This window comes from Zalophus californianus, chromosome 4 (genome assembly GCF_009762305.2).
Source record: "Zalophus californianus isolate mZalCal1 chromosome 4, mZalCal1.pri.v2, whole genome shotgun sequence".
Lineage (NCBI taxonomy): Eukaryota > Metazoa > Chordata > Mammalia > Carnivora > Otariidae > Zalophus > Zalophus californianus.
The window spans coordinates 800030-825484 of NC_045598.1; the positions used below are offsets into that span (position 1 = coordinate 800030).

A 25455-nucleotide genomic window follows, 5' to 3' on the forward strand; every position below is an offset into this window, starting at 1 on the left:
CTTTCTACGGCTGAATAATTCCATGCCCAGACACACCGCACTTTGTTTATCTGTTCATGGACGTTTGGGCTGTTGCCACCTTTCGGCCATTGTGATTAGAGCTGCTACAATTGTTAGCATGCAAGTTTTTGTTTGAACACCTGTTTTCAGTTGTGGGTTTTTTTTGTTTTGTTTTGTTTTTTTTGTATTTATCTAGTCGTGGAACTGGGGTCATACATAGCTCTGTGTCTACCCTGAGGAACCACCAAACTATTTCCCGCAGCAGCTGATCTATTTTACATTCCCAACCAGCAAGCTTTGCGCAGTGGCAGTATCGTAGCCAATGAGGTTTATCCGAGGCGCGATTATTGCTAATTGAAAACTTTTCCCAATACATTCCCAACCAGCAACACACAAGGGTTCCAAACGTTCCACAGCCAACACCTGTGACTATCTGCCTTCTTGATTGTGGCCATCCTATGAGTGTGAAGTGGTTACTTCCTTGTGGTTTGATTTGCACTTTCCTAGGGACTGGTGATGCAGAGCTTCCCTTTGTGTGCTTATTGGGCACGTGCATATCTTCCTTGGAGGAATGTCTATTCCAGATCTTTGCCTTTTTTTCGAACTTTTTTTTGTTGTGGTTGTTGAGTTGTAAGTGCTCTTTATATATTCTGGACACTAGACCCTTATCAGATATGTGATTTGTAAATATTTTCTCTGGTTCTGTTAGTTGTTTTTTCACTCTGTTGATAGCGTCATTCGATGCACAAAAGTTTTTAATTTTGATAAAGTCCACTTTATCTCTTTTTTCTTTCTTGGCTATTGTGTTTCTGGTGTCACATCTAAGAAACCGTTGCCAAATCTAAGTTTTTTTTGTTTTTTTTTAAAGATTTTATTTATTTATTTGACAGAGAGACACAGCGAGAGCAGGAACACAAGCAGGGGGAGTGGGAGAGGGAGAAGCAGGCTTCCCACGGAGCAGGGAGCCCGATGTGGGGCTCGATCCCAGGACCCTGGGATCATGACCTGAGCCGAAGGCAGCCGCTTAACCGACTGAGCCACCCAGGCGCCCGCCAAATCTAAGTTTATGAAGATTTACTCCTGTGTTTTCTCCTAAGAGTTTTATAGTTTTAACTCTTACATTGAGGTCTCTGACCCATTTGGAGTTAATTTTCTTTAAACACTTTTTTTTTAAACGATTTTATTTATTTATTTGAGAAAGAGAATGAGAGAGAGAGAGAGAGAACATGAGAGGGGGGAGGGTCAGAGGGAGAAGCAGACTCCCCGCTGAGCAGGGAGTCCGATGTGGGACTCGATCCCGGGACTCCAGGATCATGACCTGAGCCGAAGGCAGTTGCTTAACCAACTGAGCCACCCAGGCGCCCTGGAGTTAATTTTCATATGTGGTGTGAGGTAGGGGTCCAACTTCATTCTTTTTTTTTTTTTTTAAGTTGAAGTGTTCTTTTTTTTTTTAAGATTTTATTTATTTATTTATTTGTGAGAGAGAGAATGAGAGATAGACAGCACGAGAGGGAAGAGGGCCGGAGGGAGAAGCAGACTCCCTGCTGAGCAGGGGGCCCGATGTGGGACTCGATCCTGGGACTCCAGGATCATGACCTGAGCCGAAGGCAGTCGCTTAACCAACTGAGCCACCCAGGTGCCCCCAACTTCATTCTTTTGTGTGTAGATATCCAGTGTTCCCAGCACCGTTTGTTGAAGACTGTCCTCTCCCCATTGAATGGTCTTGGCATCCTTGTTGAAAATCAATTGACCACACATGTGAGGGTTTCTTTTTAGGCTCTCCATTGTACTCCACTGGTCTATATGACTGTTCTTACGAATACCACACTGTTTTCAATCACTGTAACTCTGTAGATTTTTAAAAATATTTTTAATTTTAATTTTAATTAATTAATTTATTTTTTAAGATTTATTTATTTATTTGAGAGAGCGAGAATGAGAGAGAGAGAGTACATGAGACGGGGGAGGGTCAGAGGGAGAAGCAGGCTCCTCGCTGAGCAGGGAGCCTGATGTGGGACTCGATCGCGGGACTCCGGGATCATGACCTGAGCCGAAGGCAGTCACTTAACCAACTGAGCCACCCAGGAGCCCTTAATTTTTATTTTTGAGTAATCTCTACACTCAATGTGGGGCTCAAACTTACAACCCTGAGATCAAGAGTTGCACACTCCACGGACTATGCCAGCCAGATGCCCCAAATGAAGCTCTGATTTGTGGGTTTTATGCCAGAAACGTTTCAGGAGCCCATGAGTAGAGTGTCCTGGGTCAGGTGCTCACCCCTGGCCAATTAGTGGAGGACACCGGAGCATATGGCCCACAGGGCAGACCAAGAGGGACAATTTTATTTTTTGAGTAATTTCTATGCCCAACGTGGGGCTCAAACTCATGACCCCCAGATCAAGAGTTGCATGCTCTACCAACTAAGCCAGTCGGGCGCCCTTGTATAGGTTTTATTTATTTGTTTGTTTGTTTGTTTGTTTTTTAAAGATTTTATTTATTTGACAGAGAGAGACACAGCAAGAGAAGGAACACAAGCAGGGGGAGTGGGAGAGGGAGAAGCAGGCTCCTGCTGAGCAGGGGGCCCGATATGGGGCTCGATCCCAGGACCCCAGGATCATGACCTGAGCCGAAGGCAGACGCTTAACGACTGAGCCACTCATGCACCCTCATTGTATAGGTTTTAAATCGGGAAGTGTGAGTCCTCTGACTCTCCAACTCTGTTCTTTTTCAAGATTGTTTTGGCTATTTTGAGTCCCTTGCAATTCCATAGGAATTTGAGGAACTACTTTTCTTTTGCTGAAAATAAAAGGCCATTGGCATTTATCATCTACTTCTTAAAAAAAGATGAACTCAGGAGAAGGCCATGTCTTCGGTCTTCCTGCCATTCGGAGGCGGTCAGCTCCCTTAGGGCCTGTGGCAGTGAGGGCGACAAGTCCTGTCATGGTGATGGGAACCCCTGGGGGTCTAAGCAAGGGAAAGGCCCCCTCTGGCTGCCTCAGGGCAGGGTGAGCTGTGTGGAGGGTAGCACGGTGGGCTGGACAGGCTGGACAGGGCCATGTATTCTTGAATGGGGAGGCTGTGGTGGGTCAGGGATGACGGCATGGAAGGAGCAGGGGTAACACCAGGGTGCCTGTCTGAATAGCTAGGTGGCAAGCTGGGAGGGTGGAGAGGGGTAGCTAGAGGGGGTAGTCTGATGGGACAGGGGGAGAGTATGCTGTGTCTTGGATCTCTCCAGTCTGAGATGCTTATAGGTGTTGGGTGGAGAAGTGGGTGTGTGGTGAACATGCAGAGCCACAGGCCAGTGAAGGGCCGTGGGGGAGCGTGTGTAGCTGAGGATGTCCCTGAGCTGCCAATGTCCCCCCGCCCCCCAGGGGAGAGGGGTGAGAAGGAAGAGAGCCCCAGAGAGAGGGAAGGGACTTTGCAGACAAAAGGGTGGTGTGGCCAAGGAAGTGGGGCTCAGCATGGGGGGGGAGTGTCCCAGGAATGGACGCAGGAGCTGCAGGGCCCCAGAGTTGGCCTGGAATACAGCCAGGAGGTAGGACAGGGAAGGGGCTCAGTGGGGAGCCAGCTTCATGGAGGCCTTGAGGACCAGGTTTGGGGGCAATTCAGAAGGAAGGGGAGGTCCGCGCTTCCTGTCACCTTGCCTCCACTCCAGTGCCCCTCTGCAATAAGCCCCCAGTGCAGCAACCCACCTCAGCCCCGCACCACTGCCCTCTCTCCACTTCTGGTGGCATGTCCTTATTTACTGGTTCTTGCTGTTTGGGCTGTCTGGGGAGCAGAGACCCCTCCTTACCCAGGGCCGAACGCTGGGCGGGCCCTGAATAAATGAGCTGCACGGGTGGTGGTGGGGTCTTGTTCCCTGGAGGGCCCCCGGCACCTGGTCCCACTGGGCCCCCTGCGCACTGTTCAGCCGCCGGGGGGGCACCCGCCCTCACCCTGGGTCTCCTTCATCTTTCCCTTCCCCACCCCGGCGGCTGAGGGGGTTGACCTGGCCCCTTCTGCCTGTCCCGGTCAGTCGTCCCTCAGACCAGCGGCACTCATGCCCCTCTGTGCGGCCCACCTGTCAGGACAATGGGATTGCCTTGGGACCCCTGGCTAGGACCCCTGCATAGGACCCCTGCATAGGACCCCTGGCTAGGACCCCTGCATAGGACCCCTGGCTAGGACCCCTGGCTAGGACCCCTGGCTAGGACCCCTGGTTAGGACCCCTGGCTAGGACCCCTGCATAGGACCCCTGGCTAGGACCCCTGCATAGGACCCCTGGCTAGGACCCCTGCATAGGACCCCTGGCTAGGACCCCTGGCTAGGACCCCTGCATAGGACCCCTGGCTAGGACCCCTGCATAGGACCCCTGGCTAGGACCCCTGCATAGGACCCCTGGCTAGGACCCCTGGCTAGGACCCCTGCATAGGACCCCTGGCTAGGACCCCTGCATAGGACCCCTGGCTAGGACCCCTGGCTAGGACCCCTGGCTAGGACCCCTGCATAGGACCCCTGCATAGGACCCCTGCATAGGATCCAAGTTCTGCTCCGATAGCCAGAAACCCCAAACCATCTTCTTCTTCTTCTTCCTTTTTTATTTTTTTAAGATTATTTATTTATTTGACAGAGAGAGAGCCCAAGTAGGCAGAGCAGCGGGCAGAGGAAGAGGGAGAAGCAGGCTCCCCGCCGAGCAGGGAGCCCGATGTGGGGCTCGATCCCAGGACCCTGGGACCATGACCTGAGCAGAAGGCAGACACTTAACGACTGAGCCACCCAGGCGCCCCCCACACCATCTTCTGAAGTGAAGGTGGGTGTTCAGGGAGCTATAGGGGTATCTGTGGGAACAGCAAGGGTGGGGTCACTGGGTCCCCACACTCCTCTGCTCCCACTTGTTCTTGGTCACCAGGCCCTGCTCCAAGTTGAGTGGGCACTTTACACTCAGACCAGGCACCACTGCATGTGCTCTGGGGCAGGCAGAGGGTAGAGGGACTGCAAGTGCCTTTGTGCGGGGTGGGGGGGGGCCCTGCAGCACTGCAGTCTCCCACCCCCGGGGTCTCAGTCCTGCAGTGCGGGCCAGCCCAGGCTCTCTCTGAAGGTGCAGACAGCCTCATCTCTGGAGACTGCCCCTGGGGCCTGAGGGCTGTTTGTTAAGAATCCTGCCCCTGAGGGCCAGCCCAGCCGCCACCTGGGAGGTGATGCAAGGTATGCCTGGGAAGGGCAATCAGAGGCAGGGCGGGGCAGGGAGGCCATCTGGCCTGGAGAAGGGTGGTGTGCAAGGGCAATGGTCTCAGAGGCTGGAGGACAGGGCACCTGAGGAGGTGAAGGAGGAGATGGTGGGCGGGGACCCCAAGCAGTAGGAGTGCTGGGAGGAGCCAGGAGCACCCACAGGCCCTTGGGCTGCCCCTCCTGAGGAGGCTGGGCCTGCAGGCACGGGGTGTTTTGGAAACCAGCAGGTGTGGCTAGGCCTGTGGGGCGGCTGCCTGGTGCCGGGGGCCCTGGAGCTCTCGCTGTGACGCCCGTCTGGGACCAGCTGGGCCCCGCTGCAGTCCCCTGGGTGTCTGCCCGAGGCTCATGCCCAGACCTGCTCTGGGGTACCTGGGTGGGGGAGGGGATGGCTTAGCCTGCTGGATCAAACTTCTAAGGGCCTGTCTGTCCTGCCCCATTGCCCCTCCAGCAGCCCCTGGTGGCCGTGAGGCCCAGACCTTGGGTGGGCACTTTGGTGCCCAACCTCTGAGATACACCATGGGGAGGAAGCCACTGAAGAGGATGCAGGGTGAGGGGCTTTGGGTCAGCCCTGACTGGGCACCACCTGGGGCACGGCGGAGGCCAGGATCATGGGTGCCCCACCCCTGCCGCCTGGCCCTGCCCCACAGGCTGTGGGTGCCGCTTTAGGCTAGGCTGAGTGGAGAGGTAGGGTAGGCAGTCCCCCTCTGCAAGGGGCTTCACCTTGAGCCTCAGTTTCCCTTCTGTGCAGGACAGACCTCCAGGCTTCTACCCCCCTCTGGCTGCTGGGCCAACTGGAACACCCGCCCCTGCAAAGGTCTGAGGCTCTTTTTTTTTTTTTTTTTTTTCCTTTTAAGGATTTTATTTATTTCTTTGAGAAAGGGAGAGAGCGAGCACAAGCAGGGAGGAGAGCCAGAGGGAGAAACAGACTCCCCCCGGAGCAAGGAAGGAGCCTGACGCAGGGCTGGATCCCAGGACCCTAGAATCATGACCCCAGCCAAAGGCAGACGCTTGACTGACTGACTCGCCCAGGCATCCCAGGTGCTGAGGCTCTTGATGCATTTGAAACCTCTTTTAGCTTTGGACAAAATGTCTTTGGTGTGGTCACATGCAAACGAGACTGAGGGAGAGAAGAGCCACAGAGCCCCTCGGAGGAGCAGGGGTACAGGCACAGGGTGCGCCAGCTGTGAGCCCCTGGGGGCCAGAACGGTCACACAGCAGCCGGGCAGGGCCCCAGGACGCCAAGACCAGGAGCCGTGGTCCCCCTGGGTGCAAAGGGCCATCTGGGGACCGGGGTGCTTCTCTGGGGGCCTGGACATTCAGGGTCGGAGGCCAGCCCAAGGCCCGCGGCAGCTCCACTTTTCCACGGTCGGCGTCCCGCCCGGCTCCCCGCCACCTGTGTGGCGCCTTAGGGGGTGAACGAAAGGGATATTTGTGTCTATTTTTCTCCTGACACAGGTGGGACCTGAAGTGAGGTTTCGAGGGCAGGGTTATGAGTCGGAGGGCGGCACGGGACGGCGGACCCCAGACCCCAAACGCCGCGGGCGGAAAACCGGGGCCCGCCTGGCTCCACGTGGCCCACGAGCGCCGCCTAGTGCCGGCCTGTGGAGAGGCCGCCGGCCGCGCGGCTCCCGGGCGGGAGCCGGGGGCGGGCCAGCGAAGGGCCGGGGGCGGGGCCTGTGCTGCGTGCCCTGTCGGGGCGGGGCCTGTGCTGAGTGACGGATCGGGGACGGGGCCGAGGCCGAGAGGCGGACCCTAGTCGGGCCCGCGCCCAGGGACTTGCGGGGCGCGGCCTCGAGCTAGGCTGGGGCGGGGGCGGGAGAAGCGCTTTCCCGGACACCGACCGGGCGGTGGAGCTGGGAGTCTGGCACTCCCCAGGAAGAGCCCGGTGGCCACGGTGGTTTCTTCCAAGACAGAAGCCGCCCCGGTTCGGCGCCGGTTACCGGCAGCCCCTCCCTCGCCCACTCCCCCAAGCAGAAACAAACCCCTGGAACTCCTTCCGCTGTCTCCTCGCGTCTGGATTTCGAAATTAATCGCAATCTCGGTCGTCGGAGAAGGCAGTCAGATTGATGTTGACTTCAGTGTGGAGATTTCCTTGTGAATCAATAAGTGATCGATATTTAGACCCAGGGGGTGCTGGAGATTGATGTTCAGGGGCTGCGCGCTCACACCCAGCACGCGTGCAGAGCGCGGGGTGCGGAAGGTCTCATCCCGGGACGCGCCCTCCGGAGCGGAGCTGCAGCCCCGCCGGCCCCGACAGCCCTGCAGCCCTGCAGCCCTCCCAGCCCCGCCAGCCCTGCAGCCCTGTAGCCCCCTCCCAGCCCCGCCAGCCACACCAGCCCGGCAGCTCTGCAGCCCCTGCAGCTCCTGCAGCCGTGCAGCCCTCCCAGCCCCGCCAGCCCTGCAGCCCTGCAGCCCTCCCAGCCCCGCCAGCCACACCAGCCCGGCAGCTCTGCAGCCCCTGCAGCTCCTGCAGCCGTGCAGCCGTGCAGCCCCACCAGCCCTGCAGCCCTGTAGCCCCCTCCCAGCCCCGCCAGCCACACCAGCCCGGCAGCTCTGCAGCCCCTGCAACTCTCTTGGCCACTCTCCCTCCCGCCTTCCTGCAGCAGCCTTGTTTTGAAGGTTGTGTCCTGTGAACAGAAAGCCGCAGGGATCTGTTTTGTTTTGTTTTTCAGTCTGACAGTCGGTGATTGCTTCAAATGCATTGTTTTGATTATTGGTCTATTTGGATTTCTTTTTAAAAATAAACAATTTTTTTAAACCTAATTATTTATTTTTATTATTATTATTTTTTAAGATTTTATTTATTTATTTGACAGAGAGAGACACAGCGAGAGCGGGAACACAAGCAGGGGGAGCGGGAGAGGGAGAAGCAGGCTTCCCGCGGAGCAGGGAGCCCGAAGCGGGGCTCGATCCCAGGACCCTGGGACCATGACCTGAGCCGAAGGCAGATGCTTAACGAGTGAGCCACCCGGGTGCCCTAAACTTAATGTTTTTTAAGGGGGCGCCTGGGTGGCTCAGTCGGTTAAGTGTCCCATTCTTCATTTCGGCGGAGGTCTTGATCTCGGGGTCCTGGGATCAGGCCCACGTGGGGCTCCGGGCTCACAGAGTCGACTTGTCCCTCTTCTCCTTCTCCCCTGCTCATGCTCTCTCTCTCACTCTCTGTCTCTCTCAAATAAATAGATAAATAAATAAAATCTTTTAAACATTTAAAAAATTTTAAAAAGATTAATATTTTATTTAAATTCAATTTAATTAACATGTAGTGTATTTTTAGTTTCAGAGGTAGAGGTCAGTGATGCATCAGTTGCATACAACACCCAGTGCTCATCACATCGCGTGCCCTCCTTACTGCCCATCACCCGGTTACCCCGTCCCTGCCAGCCACCCCCAGTTTGTTCCCTAGAGTTAAGAGTCAAAATAAACTTTATTTTTAGAACAGTTTTAGGTTTACAGAAAAACTGCTGAGAGTACAGAGTTCCCATGCACTTCACACGGGGTCAGGTCTGTTAGGAACATCTTACATTAGCATGATACATTTGACGTCACAGTCAACCAATATTGACATATTATTATTAACTAAAGTTTATGCTTTATTCAGATTTCCTTTTTTTTTTTTTAACATTTTATTTGACAGAGAGAGAGACAGCCAGAGAGGGGACACACACAAGCAGGTGGAGTGGGAGAGGGTGAAGCAGGCTTCCCGCCGAGCAGGGAGCCCGATGTGGGGCTCGATGTGGGGCTCGATCCCAGGACCCTGGGACCATGACCTGAGCCTAAGGCGGTTGCTTAACGACTGGGCCACCCAGGCGCCCCCTAGATTTCCTTGGTTTTTAACAACTATCCTCTTTTTGTCCCAGGATCCCATCTTGCATTGAGTCATCATGTCTCCTTGAGCTCCTCTGGGCTGTGACAGTTTCTCAGACTTTCTCTTTATTTTGATGACACTGACAGTTTTGAAGATCAGGACATTTTGTAGAATGTGCGTCTACCAGGTTTTGTCCGGGGTTTTCTCGCTGTTAGACCTGGGACTGCAGGTTTCGGGAGGACAACTGCGGAGGCACTGAACCCTTCCCCTCACATTATGTCAGCGGTGCCTGCTGTCACCGTGACCCTTCAGGGCGATGCTGACCTTGGTCACCTGACGGAGTCAGCACCCGTCTCTCCCCTTCCATACTTCACTCTTCTGTGGAAGGGAGTCACTCTTGGGGCCCGGGGTTGTGTTCCCCCTGCTTGAGGCTAGGGTATCTGCACGAATATTTAGAATTCTTCTGTGTGGGAGATTTGACTCTTCTCTCCATTTGTTTATTCCACCGCTTATACCAGTATCGACCCATCAATATCTACTTATGTTTATCGTGGTGGTAAGATATACGTAACATAAAATTTGCCATTTTAACTGCACAGTTTTGTGGCTCGAGTACATTCCCGTTGTTGTGCTGCTGTCCATTTTCAGGGCTTTTCACCCTTCCCACCTCGAACTCTGTGCCCATTAAACACCAACTCCCCCTCCCCCTCCCCCAGCCTCTGGCGACGCCCACCACTCTCCTTTCTGTCTCTGTGAAGTTGATGACTCTAGGGACCTCATATAAGTGGAATCATACAATATCTGCCCTATTTATAAATGGAAGTATAATTAACATACAGTGTTATATTAGTTTCCGGCATGTAACCTAATGATCCAACACGTGTATACATTCCTCAGGGCTCATCCCCTTTATCTGTTTCCCCCAACCCCCTCCAGCCTCCCCTCTGACAACCACCAGTCTGTTCCCTGTATTTAAGAGTTTTTTTGTTTATCTATTTGTTTTGTTTCCTGAATTCCACATATGAGTGAGATCATATGGTATTTGTCTTTCTCTAACTTATTTCACTTAGCATTATACTCCCTGGGTCCAACCATATTGTTGCAAATGGCAAGATTTCATGCTTTTTTTTTTTTTTTTTATGGCTGAGTGATATCTATGCCTCCTCTTCTTTTTTTTTTTTTTAAGATTTTATTTATTTGACAGAGAGACAGCGAGAGAGGGAACACAAGCAGGGGGCGTGGGAGAGGGAGAAGCAGGCTTCCCGCGGAGCAGGGAGCCCGATGCGGGGCTCGATCCCAGGACCCCGGGATCATGACCTGAGCCGAAGGCAGACGCTTAACGACTGAGCCACCCAGGCGCCCCCCTATTTTTAATTTCTTGAGGAACCTCCATACCGTTTTCCACAGTGGCCGCACCAGCTTGCATTCCCACCAACAGTGCAGAACAGATTCCCCTTTCTCCACATCCTCGCCAACACTTGTTATTTTTTGTGTTTTTGATTCTAGCCTTTCTGACAGGTGTGAGGTGCTAATCTCATTGTGGTTTTGATTTGCATTTCCCTGATGATGAATGATGTTGAGCATCTTTTCATGTGTCTGTTGACCATTTGTATGTTTTCTTTTCCTTTTATAAGATTTATTTGTTTATTTGGGTGGGGTAGAGGAGCAGGAGGAGAGGAAGAGAGAATCCTAAACAGACTCCCTGCTAAGCAGGGAGCCTGACTCGGGGCTCCATCCCACGACCCTGAGATCATGACCGGAGCCGAAACCACGAGGCAGACACTTAACCAGCTGCGCCTCCCAGGCACTCCTGAAGTTTTCTTAGTATTTATCCTTCTGAGGCTGTCTTCCAGTTTCTTCCATGTGGTAGCAGGTGTCAGGAGTTCCTCCCTTTTAAGGCCGAATAATAACAATTCCATTGTAGGTTGCATTGTTAGGGTTCTCTGGGAAACAGAACATACCTACAGATATGTGTGTAAATGGAGACAGACGAGGAGATTGATTATAGGAATTGGTCCATGCACTTGTCTCCACAAGTCTCCAAGATGTCCCACAGTCTGCCCTCTGTGGGCTGGAGGCCCAGAAAACTGGTGGTGTGGTTCAGTCTGAGTCTGACGGCCAGAGCGGCAGGAGGGCTGACTTGCAAAAGCAGGAGAAGCTGGATGTTCCACTCAGGCAGGGAGCAAACTCGTTCTTCCTCTTCCTCTTTTTGTTTTATTGGGGCCCTCAACAGATTGGGCAATGCCCACCTGCCTTGGCGAGGACGATTTCCCTGCTCAGTTTATGGAATCAGCTGCTTATCTTTTGCAGGGACGCTCTCACAGACACATCCAGAAGTAAGGTCTGACCAGCTGCCTGGGTGCCCTTAGCCCAGTCAAGCTGACACGTACCATTAACTACCGCAGATGTATATACGATGTTTCGTTTATCCATCTGTCCACTGGTGTACATTTGGGTTGTTTCTACCTTTTACGTATTGTGAATAATGCTGCTAGGAACACGGGTGTACGAATATCTGTTCAGGTCCCTGATTTTCAGTTCTTTTAGGTACAGACAGAATTGGAACCGCTGGGTCATATGGTCATTCTGTGCCTGCTTTCTGCAGGAATCTCCATGCTGTTTTCCATAGCAGGCTTCAGTGTTCCACGGTCCCACCAGCTGTGCGCAGCGTCCCAATTTCTCCACATCTTCCCTAACACTTGTTCTCTGTGTTTTTTTTTTTTTTTTATCATAGCCACCCTAATGGGTGTGAAATGATAGATCATTGTGGTTTTGACTTGCATTTTCCTAACGATTAGTGATGTTGAGCATCTTTTCATGTTTTTCTTTGTCATGTGTGTATCTTTTTTGGTAAAATGTCTATTCGAGTTCTTTGCCCACTTCTGAATTGGGTTGTTTATTTTTGTTGCTGTTGAGCTGTAGGGATTATATATTCTGGATATGAATCCCTTATCAGGGACGCCTGGGTGGCTCAGTCAGTTAAGCGTCTGCCTTCGGCTCAGGTCATGGTCCCAGGGTCCTGGGATCGAGTCCTGCATCGGGCTCCCTGCTCAACGGGGAGCCTGCTTCTCCCTCTACCTCTTCCCCTGCTCATGCTCTCTCTCTCTCTCCAATAAATAAATAATCCCTCATCAGATATAGGATTTGTGAATATTTTCTTCCAGTCTGTGGGGTGCCTTCTCACCCTGCTGATGGTGTGCTTTGATGCACAAGGGATATTTATTTTATACTTGGGTTATAGTCTGATCCTTCTTGATTTCTTTTCTTGCTCACATTGTTCCAGCCTCAGACCCTGGGAGCTCTGTCAGGTGGCTGGGTTTACATTTACGACATTAGGGCACCTGGGTGGCTCAGTCGTTGAGCGTCTGCCTTCGGCTCAGGTCACGATCCCGGGGTCCTGGGATCGAGCCCCACATCGGGCTCCCTGCTCAGCGGGGAGTCTGCTTCTCCCTCTCCCACTCCCCCTGCTTGCGTTCCCGCTCTCGCTGTGTCTCTCTCTGTCAAATAAATAAAATCTTTAAAAAAAAATAAAATACATTTACGACATTACTTGCTGCTCTCTAGTTGTGCTGCTTTTCTTAGGCTTCCTTCTTCTTTCCTGAGTTCTGTTGGGTTCATTACATTTTCTTTATTCTTTTTTCCCTCCTAGATATGGAAGTTACACAATCCATTTCTTTTTTTTTTTTTAAGATTTATTTATTTATTTATTTGACAGAGGGAGAGAGAAAGAACACAAGCAGGGGGAGAGGCAGGCTCCCTGCCGAGCAAGGAACCCGATGCGGGACTCGATCCCAGGACCCTGGGATCATGACCTGAGCCGAAGGCAGCCGCTTAACCGACTGAGCCACCCAGGCGCCCCACACAATCCATTTCTATTATTTTAGTGGTTAACTTAAAGTTCCACATACACTGTAATCTCGGTGACCAGCTCTGGCCATTCCTGAACGCTGCTGGGGCCTTATACTCGCATCCCTTCCCCATCTGCCGTGGTTGCTGGTCCAGAGCTTGGGTTTGCTTTTACGCCCCTTGTCCAGGCTGGGCTCCCCCGAGCAGACCCCGAAACAAAGACTCAAGACTGTAGGACACGGAGTTTTTCCTGGGGTTGTAGGGGGTGAGAGGGGTGGGAAGGAGGCATTCCTGGGGCTGAGCAGGTGACACTGTGGGCAACGAAAGGGGCTCAGCACACCGGGACCCTGAGGAGACCGCGGCGCGGGTGCAGCACCGTCGCTGGTGGGCAAGGAGGCTGGCTGCAGGCACCGTGCAGAGTGTGGGTCCTGGACTGTGGCCTGCCCTGTGCTGGCTTAGGACACCTCAGGCAGAAGCTGCAGGAAGAGGGGCAGCTATGAGAACCACTGGTAGGTGTAGAGTCTCACGCCTGCCTCGGTTATGCTCCAGCCCCTCAAAGGAGCCCCTGGGGCTGCCCGTGCTCCCCCAGCTCCTGCCACCTCGGTCCATTGGTCCCTTCATCCTTCACTGTCCTTGAGCTGTCAGACCCAAGTCGTCCCCAGCTGGGTTATGCTCAGCGGGGAGCCTGCTTCTCCCTCTACCTCTTCCCCTGCTCATGCTCTCTCTCAAATAAATAAATAATCCCTCATCAGATACAGGATTTGTGAATATTTTCTTCAACCTCTGGTTGTTGGCCTAGTGGCTAGGAGGGGAGGTGGATGTCCTAATGGGGATAAGTGTTGCCTGGGGGGGTTGGCGGGGAGGCCTCAGGGTTCTATTTCAGCTGAGGGGGGGGTGCAGCTCTTCCCAGGGAGAGGTGAGCAAACCCTGAAGGTGCAGAAGGTTCAGGGGGAGTCTGGGCCTTAGAGCTGAGGGGGACAGCCACCTGGATGTCCCCCCACACACGGCAAGGTCCCCGCTCTCCCCAGCAGGGTCCTGACAACAGGTCAGGTGCTGGGCAGCCGCCACCTGGTCCCTCATCCCCCTCCTGCCCAATCCGGGACGGTGACTGTTGCAGCAGGTGAACCACCAGGGAGGAGTGTGTGCCTACCCCCAGTGGTGGCTTGTCGCAGACGGCCGGTGAGGAATCCATCTCTAATACCCCTTCTAGTTGTGCATTGGGTCCTACGGAAGCTGACCCCGAGATGGAGTTTGGGTACAAGCTGTGCACAAGGGGTCAACCCCAGAGACAGGGAGGGAGGCAGGATTGGGCAGAGGGAAGTCCGGCTGTGCTGCCTGAAGCCTCGGGCCAGCCATGGGGACTCAGCCTGCATGAAATTACCCGTTCAGAGGTTCTACCTGGGGCCACAGTGGCTGGCGACCTGGGTCTGTACCTGAGGCTGCCCTAGAAGGGTGGGGGCCTTGTGCTCTTGTCTCACTGGGGACCCCCCAGCGCCAGTGTCCATGGGTTTCTTCCCTCTTCCGGGGAGGGGTCACTGGGGAGGCACTTGCTGGTGGGAAGGGGCTGGGATCACTTTGTCACCCACGCAGCCTTCACTACACCCTGGCCTGGGTCTCCAGTCTGTGAGTTCAGCAGCTCCCTTCGGGTGCCCATGCCTCCTTCCTGCCCGGAGGAAATTCCATGTGCCCTGCAGTTGGGAGGGTGGTCCCGAAGGCCCAGACACAGATGCCCAGGTGCTTGGGGCATACTGCCTTCAGGGGCCTTCTGAATCAGTCGGAATCTCCAGAAAAACAGGCCAGTAAGAGAGGGAGGGAGAGAGAGAGTGAGGGAGAGAGGTTGATTTATTTTAAGGAATTGGCTCCCTTTGTGGCGATTGTGGGGCTGGTGAGTTCACCGGGCTGAGACCCAGGGAGGAGCTGATGTTGCAGCTCAAACCCAGAGGCCCTCTGGAGCAGAATTCCCTCCTCCTCTGGGGAGCTCACTTTTTTTCTCTTAAGGTCTTCAACTGATTGGAGGAGGCCCACCCACATTATCAGGGTCATCTGCTTTATTCAAAGTCTACTGATTTATTTTTTTTTAAAGATTTTATTTATTTATTTGACACAGAGAGAGACGGCGAGAGAGGGAACACAAGCAGGGGGAGTGGGAGAGGGAGAAGCAGGCTTCCCGCGGAGCAGGGAGCCCGATGCGGGGCTCGATCCCAGGACCCTGGGACCATGACCTGAGCCGAAGGCAGACGCTTAATGACTGAGCCACCCAGGCGCTCTAGGATGGTCAGTTTTATATGTGAGGTTTTTTTTTTTTTTTACCATATTAAAAAGATCGTGGTATGTAACAGATGTTCAGTAAATGTCACTTCTCCCTGAGTAATAGTTCATGTTGATTTTGCCACTGTAATCAATAAATATATGAACAAAACCCCCTTCTTAACGGCATCTAGACTAGTGTCTGAGCAGAAGTCTGGGCTCTGCAGTCTAGCTAGACGCACGAAATTAGCCCTCCTGCCTGCTTTCTCCTCAGGCCCCTGCCCTGTCTCGCGGCCGGTGCCCATTGGCTTCCTGCCTCACATGTTTGGGCTTGTAGAGGGGACTAGTTTATTGAAATGTTTCTGACTCCTGTTCTAGTTTGAGGTTTTCAAGGGAAGGGAGTGGGAGAGTCTCTTCTCATCGTCACAAAGCCTGAAACCAGAACCAGAGAGAGTAGCCAGGGCAAAGGTAGGGGACCACCCCCCAGACCTGGAGCCCGCTTCCTCTTCAACCCTGTCCCCTGGGCCTTCTGGCCTGGTGCCCGCTGGAGCCATGCTGTCCGTCAGCACAAATCTTGCGGCCTCAGCAGCTGGACTGGGCCTCAGTGGGGAGTGTCCCGGAGGCTTCAGACATTCCGGCAGGCCCGGAGCCGGGCTGGTGGGGGCACGGCACATCTCACCTGCTCAGATCACCAGGCAGTCATGGGCTGGGGCAGGCGTGTGTCTGTGTGACTCTGGGGGGCCATGCACAGGCGTGAGGGTATGAGGTGGGGGCACCCATCTGTGACTATCCCTGGGGGGGAGCTGGAGGCTGGGATGGGAGGAGTCCCCTCAACCCACGAGGCTCCCACCTGTAACCGCAAGCCTCTGAGCCCTGTGGCCAGGCCAGTGGGTTTTGTGCCCCGTGCTGGGGTGGGAGGGAGGAGGCCCTCGGTGGAGGGGAGGGTGGGTGCCTGTGCCCAGGGGCTGAGCGCACGTCCGCAGTCTTGTGTGCGTGCTATTCAGGCAGCTCGTCACCGAACAGCCAGGCCGTGAGGCTCCCTCGGGAGCCAGCTTTGCTGTTCTGAGTGCAAGGGAGGTCAGGTTTCTCCGAGAAACCCCAGAATAGCCCCTGGCTGCTCAGAGGAAACCTGGTCTGGCCTCCTGGTGGCCAGTCTGGCCCCCTGGTCCTGTCTGTCTTGCCCTCCGGCCCCCACCCCATGGCCAGTTGTCCCCTCCCCGGACTGCCGACTTCCAGCCCCTTCTGCACAGGGTGGCCAGAGGGATGCATTCGTTCTCTCAGCCTGTCTTTAGAGACTGCTTGCAAAGCACTGGGCCCATAGGGATATGGGGGTGTCACGGGGCCAGGGTGGGCATTCAGAAAGAACGCTCGTACGTGAGTGCCGGCAGGGCCACTGCGAGGGTCCCGCGGCACAGCGGGGGAAGGGCAGCCGCTGCCGAGAAGGAGATTCGAGGAGGCCGACCCGGTGAAGAGGAGGCAGCAAAGGGAGAAGGCGTGTCCGAGCACGCCGGGCCTCCCGGGCCACCCGGCAGCCCCTTTCCCACCCTTGGCCCTCAGCCCATGGTGTCTGTCTGTGCTCTGGCTCCGGAGGCCTGAGGCTGGGGTGGGGCCTTCGCCGGGACCTAGGCTCCGAAAGGGAGCTTCGGGGTGAGGGGATGCTCATGCCAAGGAGGGCCAGAAAGGGGCCGAGTGTGGGGAAGGGCCAAGCCTGTCCCGAAATAGGGCCGCAGGATCTCCTAGCCATACAAGGACCGTGGAATCTGGACTCTGGGGACCCCAGGCAGCTGGACCCAGCTAAAATGCGGCTGACACCCCTCTGCCCCTAGTCACCGGTGCCACTGTGCAGTGCTCTCCCAGCCGGCCGCAGACATGGTAAGCCTGCTCCCGGCACCCGGCACCGCCCCTGGTGGGCTGGCTGGGTGGTGGAGTGGGCGCTGGGAGCAGTGCCCGGGGGTGGGGGGGACACAGAGAACGGGACAGGGCCTCCAAGCACAGGCACAGGCTGGGGCCTTACCCACGGGTGTGAGTGCCTCTCTGGGAACCGAGGGAGAAGTTCAGCAAGGCTGGAGGGAGAGGGCGGAGTGCGGTGGCCATGGCTGAGCCCTGCTGGCTGCTGATGCCACCCTCGCTCTGGTGGCCGGGATGGGGGAGCCCTTTCTGAAAGCTGCCATGGCAGTGGTAGGCCACCCCCAGAAACGCCAGAACAGGCTGGGGTCCTTCGCTCTCACCCGGGTCATGCTCCCCCATGGCGTCCTTCACCTGGTCTCACCTGGTGTCCACTGCCTCTGCCCCAGAGCCTGGGCCCACCTGACCCTCCCTCATGTGACTGGCCTGAGCCTTGGTGCCTCACACCTGGCCTCTGCCTCGTGTGTCCTTCCCCTGAAGCTGCCTGACAGAGTCCCACGCAGCCCTCGAGACCCATCCCTTGTGCCACCTTATCCGGAAGCTGCTCTGGGCTGGGGGCCTCCTTCTTTAACCACAGGCCCTGAAGGGTTGCCAAGTGGATGTACGGGGTGGGGTGTCGTGTGTGCTGGGGCCTCCACCCTCCCTCAGACTGAGGGGCAGAGGAGGCCCCGGTGAGGCTGGGCCGGCGTCCCTGCAGACGGAGCGCCTGACAGCCGAGCAGATCAAGGAGTACAAGGGGGTCTTTGAGATGTTCGACGAGGAGGGCAACGGGGAGGTGAAGACTGGAGAGCTGGAGCGGCTCATGAGCCTGCTGGGCATCAATCCCACCAAGAGTGAGCTGGCCTCCATGGCCAAGGACGTGGACAGAGACAGTGAGGCCGGGCGGGGGGCAGTCCTGGGGGGGGGGGTGTCACCTGTGTGAGCGGGGAGGGCCGCACCAGCTCCCCCTCATGCGGCCCGCCCTGCTGCTTGCTCCCTGCAGACAAAGGATTCTTCAACTGTGACAGCTTCCTGGCCCTGATGGGGATTTACTGGGAGAAGGCCCAGAACCAGGAGGGCGAGCTGAGGGCGGCGTTCCGTGTCTTCGACAAGGAGGGCAAGGGTTACATCGACTGGGACGCGCTCAAGTAGGGCCTGGGGCCGCGGAGGGGTGGGCGAGGGCCAGAACCCTAGGCGCCGCCACTCAGCGCGGGGGCCCCGCAGGTACGTGCTCATGAACGCAGGTGAGCCCCTCAGTGAGGCCGAGGCCGAGCAGATGATGAAGGAGGCTGACAAGGACGGGGATGGGACCATTGACTACGAGGGTGAGTGAGGAGCGGGCCTGGGGGCGGGGGGCGGGGCCAGGCTGGTGGCTGACCTGTCCTCCGGCTCCTAGAGTTTGTGGCCATGATGACCGGAGAGTCCTTCAAGCTGGTCCAGTAGGAGCAGGTGCTGTGGCCATGGGAGGCCTGCCCGAAGAAGGCCACTGCTGGCTGCCGCCCACCCCATCCGGCCCCACCTCTGGCCAATAAACACTCCCGCCAGACTGCTGTGTGCTTCGCTGTTCCTACCTAGCCCAGAAAGGCTCGCAAGGATCTGGGACTGGAGAAAAGAGAGGGTTTTCCTAGGGCAGCCATGGCACATGGCCCGTCACTCCTGCTGTGACATCTGACACCACCCACTGCTCAGCTCTGGGCTCTGGACACCAACCTGAAAGCCAGATTGGGGGCAGGTCGAAGACTACCACTTGCCCTTCTGCCCGCACTGGGGGCGGGGTGGCTACCCACAGGCCCCTCCCAGAGCCTTTTCCTACAGATGGAGATCACTTAGGTACAAACTTTATTCTCTCTCCAAAAAGCTGGGGGTGTCACAGCCAGCCCCGAGCCCTGAGGCTTAGGCCTGTGGGGTCAGGGCTGAATGTAGCAGCCTATGTGTGCATGCTCTGGTGTGTGTGGGTGCATGTGTGTGGCCAACACAGGGCCAGCTGGCTGGGCTGCCTGGCGTTACAAAGCAACAAGGCCAGGGCTGCAGCAATGTGCTGGACGGGCTGGCCTTCCCTGGGGAAGGATGGCAGGGATGTGCTGGGGGGTCCCTGGCTGCAAGGGTCCTTGCACCGGTCCCCTCTGAGCATAGGGTAGCTGGCAGAATTGGGAGGTTCAAGAGAGTTTTCCTCTGCCTTTGAGGGGTACCAGGGCTATAGCCAGGGGTGTTGGGCATTGGCGCCTGGCTCCTGAAGCCCTGCCGATGTCTCTAGGCCTCAGGCCCCAGGGAGAGGACTGGGTTACTAAGAGGGGGGTGGCTCTTCCTGGCTGGGTTTGGCCATCTTGACAGCCTCTTCATAGGAGGGTGGCAGCTCAGGGGCATACAGGCTGTAGGCAGGAGGGGTCATGGAGTCGAGGTCCAGCTCCCCAAAGGGAAGGGGCAGCCGCATGCCCAGTGGGTACTGCACAGAGCTGTAAGCTGCAGGGAACCAGAGTGGGTTTGTGGGGATGAGTCTGCTCTCACCTGCCCCCCACTCGCCCCCTGCAGGCAGGCAAGCCAACAGGTGAGGTCTGCAGGCACTCACAAGTCACCGTGCTGTGCACTGGGCTGTCACTATCCATAGGGCTGACCGTCAGGTCACAAGGCTGAGGTGTTGGTGGCAGGTGTGGCTGGCTGTGTACCCGTTTCCGGAGGCAGCAGAACCGGACACAGCTGGCTGTGACCCCACACAGCAGCAGCAGAAGGACAGCGAGTAAGATAAGCCTGTGCAGGGAGGAGCAAGACCCTACCACTGGACTGACCCTTGGCCACTGGGCACCACCCAAGACAGGACAATGGGCAGGATAAAAGAAAACCAGAGAATGTCTCTCCAGGCCGGAGACCTCCTTCCAGGCCAGAGCTGGGCCTGAGGAGCCCGCCGTCCTGGCATCCTGCTGCCGGGTCTGTCCTGGCTCTCTCCAGGGCTGGCCACAAGTGCCTTGGGCTCATTCCCAGGACACACCGTCCCAGGCCATCCACACAATCCTGTGCCCAGACCAATGACCATGTTCACAGGGGCCTCCTGCAGGGGTGAGGAAGGAGGGGGTGGGAAGTGGGAAAGCGGGCTATGAAGGGAAGTCCTGCCAAGGGCCTGCGTGCCCAGAGCAGTCCCGGGCTGGCGCAGGGCCCACAAGAGAGGCCGCCCTGGTGCTGAGGGCAGGAAGCAGGGGCCAGCCTGGGAGGCTGCTGAGGGCCCCAGCGCCTTCCTATCAGCGCCCGGAAGGGGACAGTGCTGGCGACTCCTCATCCGTGGAGCCAGGAGGGGTGGGGGTCTGGTGGACCTGGCCGGGGGAGAACGCCGCGGCCTGCACTTACCCCACGTGCCACAGGCTGCTCCAGCGGGCCTGCGGCGGGCACCTGCGGGGACGGCGACACCTGGAGCAGGCGGGGCACCAGCCGGGCCGACGGCCCCGCCCGAGCCTCCCCCACAGGGCGGGGCCAGGCCCCGGCTCCCACCCCCCTGACTTACAAGTCCGAGGGGTCGCAGCTGCCGTCCGCGAAGCCCAGCGCCACCTGTGGGGACAGGGGTGAGCCCGGGCCGGGGCGCGCCGAGCGCAGACCCGCCCCGCGGTCCCCGAGCCGAGCGCCGGCCACCCACCTGCGGCAGCGGCAGGAGCGACGGCAGCAGTAGGAGCGCCCGGGAGGCCGGCGCCCCCACCACCATGCTCGGCGCCGACCCGGAGCGCGGGCCCGCCGGCCGCGCCGCTTTATGGAGGCCCCGCCCCGCGCAGGCCCCGCCCCCCGAGACGCGTAGCCACGCCCCAGGGTCCCCGCCCGCCGGAGGCCTGTCCCGCGGCCACATCCCGGATCCCCTGGCCCCAAGCCCCGCCCGCCAGAGGCACCGCCTCTCGAAGCCACGCCCAATTCGGGCCCCGCCTCACGGCCCCGCCCGCCACGCTGGTCCCCGGCGCCTGCGAGCCTGGGGTGTCGGGGCGGAGGGAGGGGGGTCTTGCCCTCCGCCCGGGGGCAGAACTCCCATCCCGGCTGGGCCAGGCCTGTCCTGCAGTCAGGCTCGGTGCGGGCCGGGCGACCCCTTTTGTGGCCGCGGCTGCACAGGGTGTGGCCCCGGAGGGGGCGGCCAGGACAAATGTGACGACTTTCGCACACACCGCGGCGCTCAAGGTAAAGGGTTGCAAGAGCCAAGATTCTGGGGCGTTCCCAGCGTGTTGTTCAAGGACGTTTATTTTGCTCGCACGCTGCGGGCGCTCACTGCCTGGGGCTGGCCGTCGGCAGGCCCACCGGGAGTCTGAGCGTCGCCCCAGGCCCCTGCGGCGTCCCGGGAGCTAACCACGTTTCCAGAGCACTTCGCCTTGAAAGACATGCCCAACCTAGGGCGTGTGGCCTCTGTGGTCTCCGGGGCTGGGGGGTCACAGAATGCCTGCTGTGCGTTCTGCCAGGAAAGACTGGGGGCCATTTCTTCCATCTGGCTGCTCTTCTCACCAGGCTAGTGGTACTGTTAGGTTCCCTCCGGCCTCTACTCCACCATCTGGTGGTCAGGCTAAGGGAGGTGGTCCGCCCTGCAAGGGGCAGGGTGATCAGGCTTGTCTGGGGAGTGGGAGGAGCAGCTACCCTTGACCTGTCTTTTCTTTCTTTTTTTAAAGATTTATTCATGTATTTTAGAGAGAGAGAGAGTGAGCATGAGCAGGGGGTGGGCCAGAGGGAGAGGGAGAGAAACTGACTCCCTGTGAGCTTGGAGCCTGAGGCAGGGCTCAATCCCACGACCCTGAGATCATGACCTGAGCAGAAATCAGAGTCAGTGTCTTAACCGACTGAGCTACCCAGGCTCCCCTGACCTGTCTTCCTTCCTCCCCCTTTCCTTCCACCCCCCCTTCCTTCCTCTCTTTCTCTCTCTCTTTTTAAGATTTTATTTATTTGAGAGAGAGAGGGCAGGAGCAAGAGAGCACATGCGGGGGGAAGAGGAGGGGCAGAGGGAGAGGGAGAAACAGACTCCCAGATGAGCAGGGAGCCCAGCTTGGGACTTGATCCCAGGACCCTGGAATCATGACCTGAGCTGAAATCAGAGAGTCGGTCACTTAACCAACTGACCCACCCTAGGTGCCCTGACCTGTCTTTCTTAATTGCATTCAGGATATACTCTCCATGAGTCCCCCCCACTGGAAGGACCTCCTGGGCTTGGCTCTCCTGCCTGGATGGGCCAGGCACCTGCTTTTTGATCTCACTTGATCTTGTCCCGGGCTTTGCCCTGAAGCTGTTCTGCACCTCCAGGCTGTGCCATGGCACCCCAGGGCCCCTCCTGCCCACCTTGCTCCAGCCAGGCTGGCTGAGCTTGGCTGCTGGCCATCCTTCCTCCTCCTCCCTCCTGCCCTTCACTGGATGGGAGGGAGGGGGATGGACAGAAGTCCAGCCAGTGCACAGGAGTTCAGGCAGGGCCTTGGCCAGTGAGCACCAGGGCCTGTTAGCAGGAGATTGAGGCCAGGGTTTAGAAGAGTGGCCTGCCCCTCTTGCCCACCAGCCAGAAGAGGAGGCAGGGACCACGCCCTTCAGGGAGCACCTCCTCCTGGGGCCTGGGTTTGGCCTGGGCTGCTGGAGCCTGCCTTCTCCTCTCATCTGGTGAGAAAGTGGCTTGGGCTATGGCTGGTCAGCTCCAGGAGGGCACAGACAGAAGTCCTGCAAAACTCCACTGTAGAGTCACCGTCACTGGCCTCAGGTTAGGGAGATGACAGGCTTCCAGCCATGAAGGGCACCAAGGAACTGGGGTTAGGATAGGTGGTTCCAGGCTGGTGTCCTGAAGCCTGTGCCCAGGAAAGTCTCCAGATGCATCACACCCTCCATTCTTGCTAGGGAAAGTTGCATGTGCTCTCCTGTTGGCAGGCATGGGACTAGGGTTGGGGGGTTGGGTATGCTGTGTACAGAGGGGCCAGACTGGATGGGCTCTGTGGGGACAATGTCCAGCCAGCACTCTCCAGAAGGCAGGGGCTGGGGCAAGGGCACATTTTGAGCTCCAAGGAGTGTTGTATGGCCTGTGGGGGCTTCTACCTCGAAGGTAGAGCCGTTGGAGCCCAGAAGGCTGAGCCTGGACTCTGTCCAGAAAAATGGAAAACAAAACTTATGCTCTGGGCCTCACCCTGGACCCCCAGCTAGACACTGAGGGAGGCCCTAAGCATGAGTCCCCCACATTTGTTCCCTCCTTCCTTGGGGTCATCAGGGATCCTGAAACTTTGGAGGGGCAGAGAATCCTAAAGGGTCCCCCTGGCTTTGGAGCCTCCTGTACCCTTCTTCATCTTTGCAGGGCCTCACTGGGTCTGGGCCTGTCTCAACTTCAGCCTGTATTCCCAGCACCCTGCCTTGCTAGCGGTTACCCCAATGATCTAGGCACCCACCCTCCAGAGAGGCAGAGTTCATTGTTTATGGACTGACTTTTGTGTGTGGGTGTGGGGGGTTAGAAGGCAGGGTGCTGCCTCCCCCCAGGGCTCTGTGTCCATCTCTGATTTGGGGCACATCCCACACTAAAGGCCTGTATGAAGAAGCCCAGAGGTTTATTGACAGACCTGTGGGGGCAGCTCTTCCCCCCACTAGGACTTATAAAGTCTGGGCAGGTGGGTACTGGTGGGGCTGGGGGTTCTGAGGCGCTCAGAGTAAGAGTAGGTTGTGGGTAGGACTAGCCTTATTGCTGGTTCTGAGTGGGGCCAGGGAGGGGGTGCTCTCGGGCCTCTGGACTCACTGGGTCCGGGGCAGCAGGAAGTGGCCATGCCTGTGGGGCTGGGGTGCCCTGGCCCTGGGGCAACACAGAGGTCTGCACATTTGAACCTGCCCAGCAGGGGATGCCCAGGTCCCAGGCCTGTGGGTGGTTTGGCCTGGTTTACAGACCAGGGGAGGGCTTCAAGGGTGAACAGGAGGGTTTGAGGGGGTTCTGTGGAGAGACTCCTGTGGCCTCAGGGGCCGGTCACCACCTGGGCCACAAAGAGGACCTTGTAAGTCTCCTTCACGTCCCCCTTGAGCTGCAGCAGGGCTGACACCATGAGTGGATGATCTGGCTGGAATGGGAGGGGGAGGAAAGAAGGAGACCCTCAGCCAACTGGCCTACCAGACACATGGGTTGTCTTCCGGCCCACTGCCTGCCTCACCTGCCCAGGGCCCACCCAGCAGCCCCTTCCCTGGGTGGGGCAGGGTTGTCATCCCGCCAAGCCTTTGGCTTTTGCGGGGCTTCCTGGCCAGAGTCTGTGGCACCTACATCAAAATCGGCAGGTGGCATCCAGGAGATGCTGATGGTCTTGGTCTGGCCACGCTCCACGGAGCCCCTGGAGGGCTCGATGGTGAAGCCCTTGTGCTGCAGAGCCGTGCTGCTGTCCAGGCTGAACTCGACAGTCTGCGGGACACTGGAGCTGCTGACCCTGGCGGGCCAGGCACAGCTCCCAGGAAGCAGTGGGACTGGGGTCAAGGGGGGCTGACTCCACCTGCCCTCTCAGCCCTGACCAGCAGGCTGCCCACCCCATATCAATCAAGGGGCAAGGCCGGGAGGGGCCCAGGCTGTCCAGGCAGGGGTTGCTGGAGAGGGGCTGGGTGGGCCTGGCCAGTGCTGTGGTCACCTTCTTTGGGGACAGCTGGGTGGTCCGGATGCAGCCCACCTGCAGCTCTCGGGTGGCAGGTGGGGCTGGCGTGTCTGTGTCTAACTGGATGTAATCCAGGGTCACCAGGATGGGCTTTAGCTCCTCTGCTTCTGAAGAGAGAGGACCTGGCTGGGGCCAATGGGGTGGGGTCGGGCTGCCACCCAGAGAGTGAGGGAGCTGCCTAGGGTCAGGTGGTGCTCAGGAAATCTCTCTTTAGCATGGCCCCACCCTTTGGGCCAGGAATGAGCACCCTACCCTTCCGGCTTCCTAGGGCTAAGGGTGCAGGTGGGCAGTAGGAGTGGTCCTCTTACTGCACCGAGTCCGCCCCCGCCCCCGCCCCAGGGCTCACCCTCTCTGCGCTCAGGGTCGTAGGTGGGGATCACAGTCAGGGACTCCACAGGCACGTCCAGGGGGTCTCCGCCCTCCACGAACATCATGTGCTCACGGGCCGCGCCCTTCAGAAGGATCTGGTGGGAGAGTTTCTGGGGACAAGGAGCATAGCAGCATTGTCCTGCGACCCGTGACCGGGGCTCCAGGAGGGTGCGGGCCCATGGGACCCGGGACGGTGGCCTCTCCACCTGACGACACCCCTGGCGCGGAGCCCCCAGTTGGGCAGGCCGGGAAGGCTGGGAGGGCCCCGGACACGAGGGAAGAGGGGTCGAGGCTGGGCTGGTGGAGCCACACCTTCTCGAAGAGCACGATCTGCAGCCTGTCGGAAAAGTACAGGCTCTCGTGGTCTGGGCTAAAGGTCACGGTGAAGTCCTGCGCCTTGCCCGGGTCCATGATGCCCTTGACCGGGATCACGCTGAACACGCTCTGGCCACTGTTGTTCTGAGTGCCTGTGGGCCGGGCGGCGTCCCTGCTCAGCCGGAGCTC

At 57.6% G+C, this 25455-nt stretch overlaps 3 protein-coding genes and 1 pseudogene across 10 annotated transcripts in view; 2 read left to right on the forward strand and 2 right to left on the reverse strand.

The window, feature by feature from the left end:
* The first annotated feature begins 293 nt into the window (after nucleotides 1-293).
* Nucleotides 294-376, forward strand: LOC113917889 (annotated as a pseudogene).
* Nucleotides 377-15054: 14678 nt separating this feature from the next.
* CALML6 (calmodulin like 6) lies at nucleotides 15055-18525 on the forward strand. The gene is made up of 6 exons (XM_027579672.2): nucleotides 15055-15574; nucleotides 16933-16978; nucleotides 17709-17883; nucleotides 17994-18138; nucleotides 18215-18315; nucleotides 18387-18525. The coding sequence occupies exons 2-6, from the start codon at nucleotides 16976-16978 to the stop codon at nucleotides 18431-18433; spliced, it is 471 nt and encodes a 156-aa protein (XP_027435473.1). The 5' UTR covers nucleotides 15055-15574; nucleotides 16933-16975; the 3' UTR covers nucleotides 18434-18525.
* On the reverse strand, nucleotides 18471-20733 carry TMEM52 (transmembrane protein 52). 2 transcript variants are annotated; one of them, XM_027579660.2, is made up of 5 exons: nucleotides 20610-20733; nucleotides 20481-20524; nucleotides 20327-20368; nucleotides 19496-19735; nucleotides 18471-18592 (listed from the first exon to the last, which is right to left on the reverse strand). In XM_027579660.2, exons 1-5 carry the CDS (start codon nucleotides 20673-20675, stop codon nucleotides 18562-18564), a joined length of 423 nt encoding a protein of 140 aa, XP_027435461.2. In that variant the 5' UTR covers nucleotides 20676-20733; the 3' UTR covers nucleotides 18471-18561. The 2 variants fall into 2 exon arrangements, with proteins under 2 accessions (XP_027435461.2, XP_027435452.2); XM_027579651.2 differs by lacking the exon at nucleotides 18471-18592 and adding an exon at nucleotides 18969-19450 and having other exon boundaries at nucleotides 19557-19735.
* Nucleotides 20734-21942: 1209 nt separating this feature from the next.
* CFAP74 (cilia and flagella associated protein 74) overlaps nucleotides 21943-25455 on the reverse strand; it is a 72167-nt gene continuing 68654 nt past the window's right edge. For 6 of the 7 annotated variants that reach the window (XM_027582317.2, XM_027582336.2, XM_027582362.2 and 3 more), the window contains 5 exons: nucleotides 25264-25418; nucleotides 24929-25061; nucleotides 24559-24689; nucleotides 24204-24338; nucleotides 21943-24006 (listed from right to left, as the gene is read on the reverse strand). In XM_027582317.2, the coding sequence (XP_027438118.2) occupies nucleotides 23905-24006; nucleotides 24204-24338; nucleotides 24559-24689; nucleotides 24929-25061; nucleotides 25264-25418 (656 nt within the window). In that variant the 3' untranslated portion in view covers nucleotides 21943-23904. The remainder of the gene's footprint in view (nucleotides 24007-24203; nucleotides 24339-24558; nucleotides 24690-24928; nucleotides 25062-25263; nucleotides 25419-25455) is intronic. The other variant, XM_027582345.2, reaches the window with a different exon arrangement.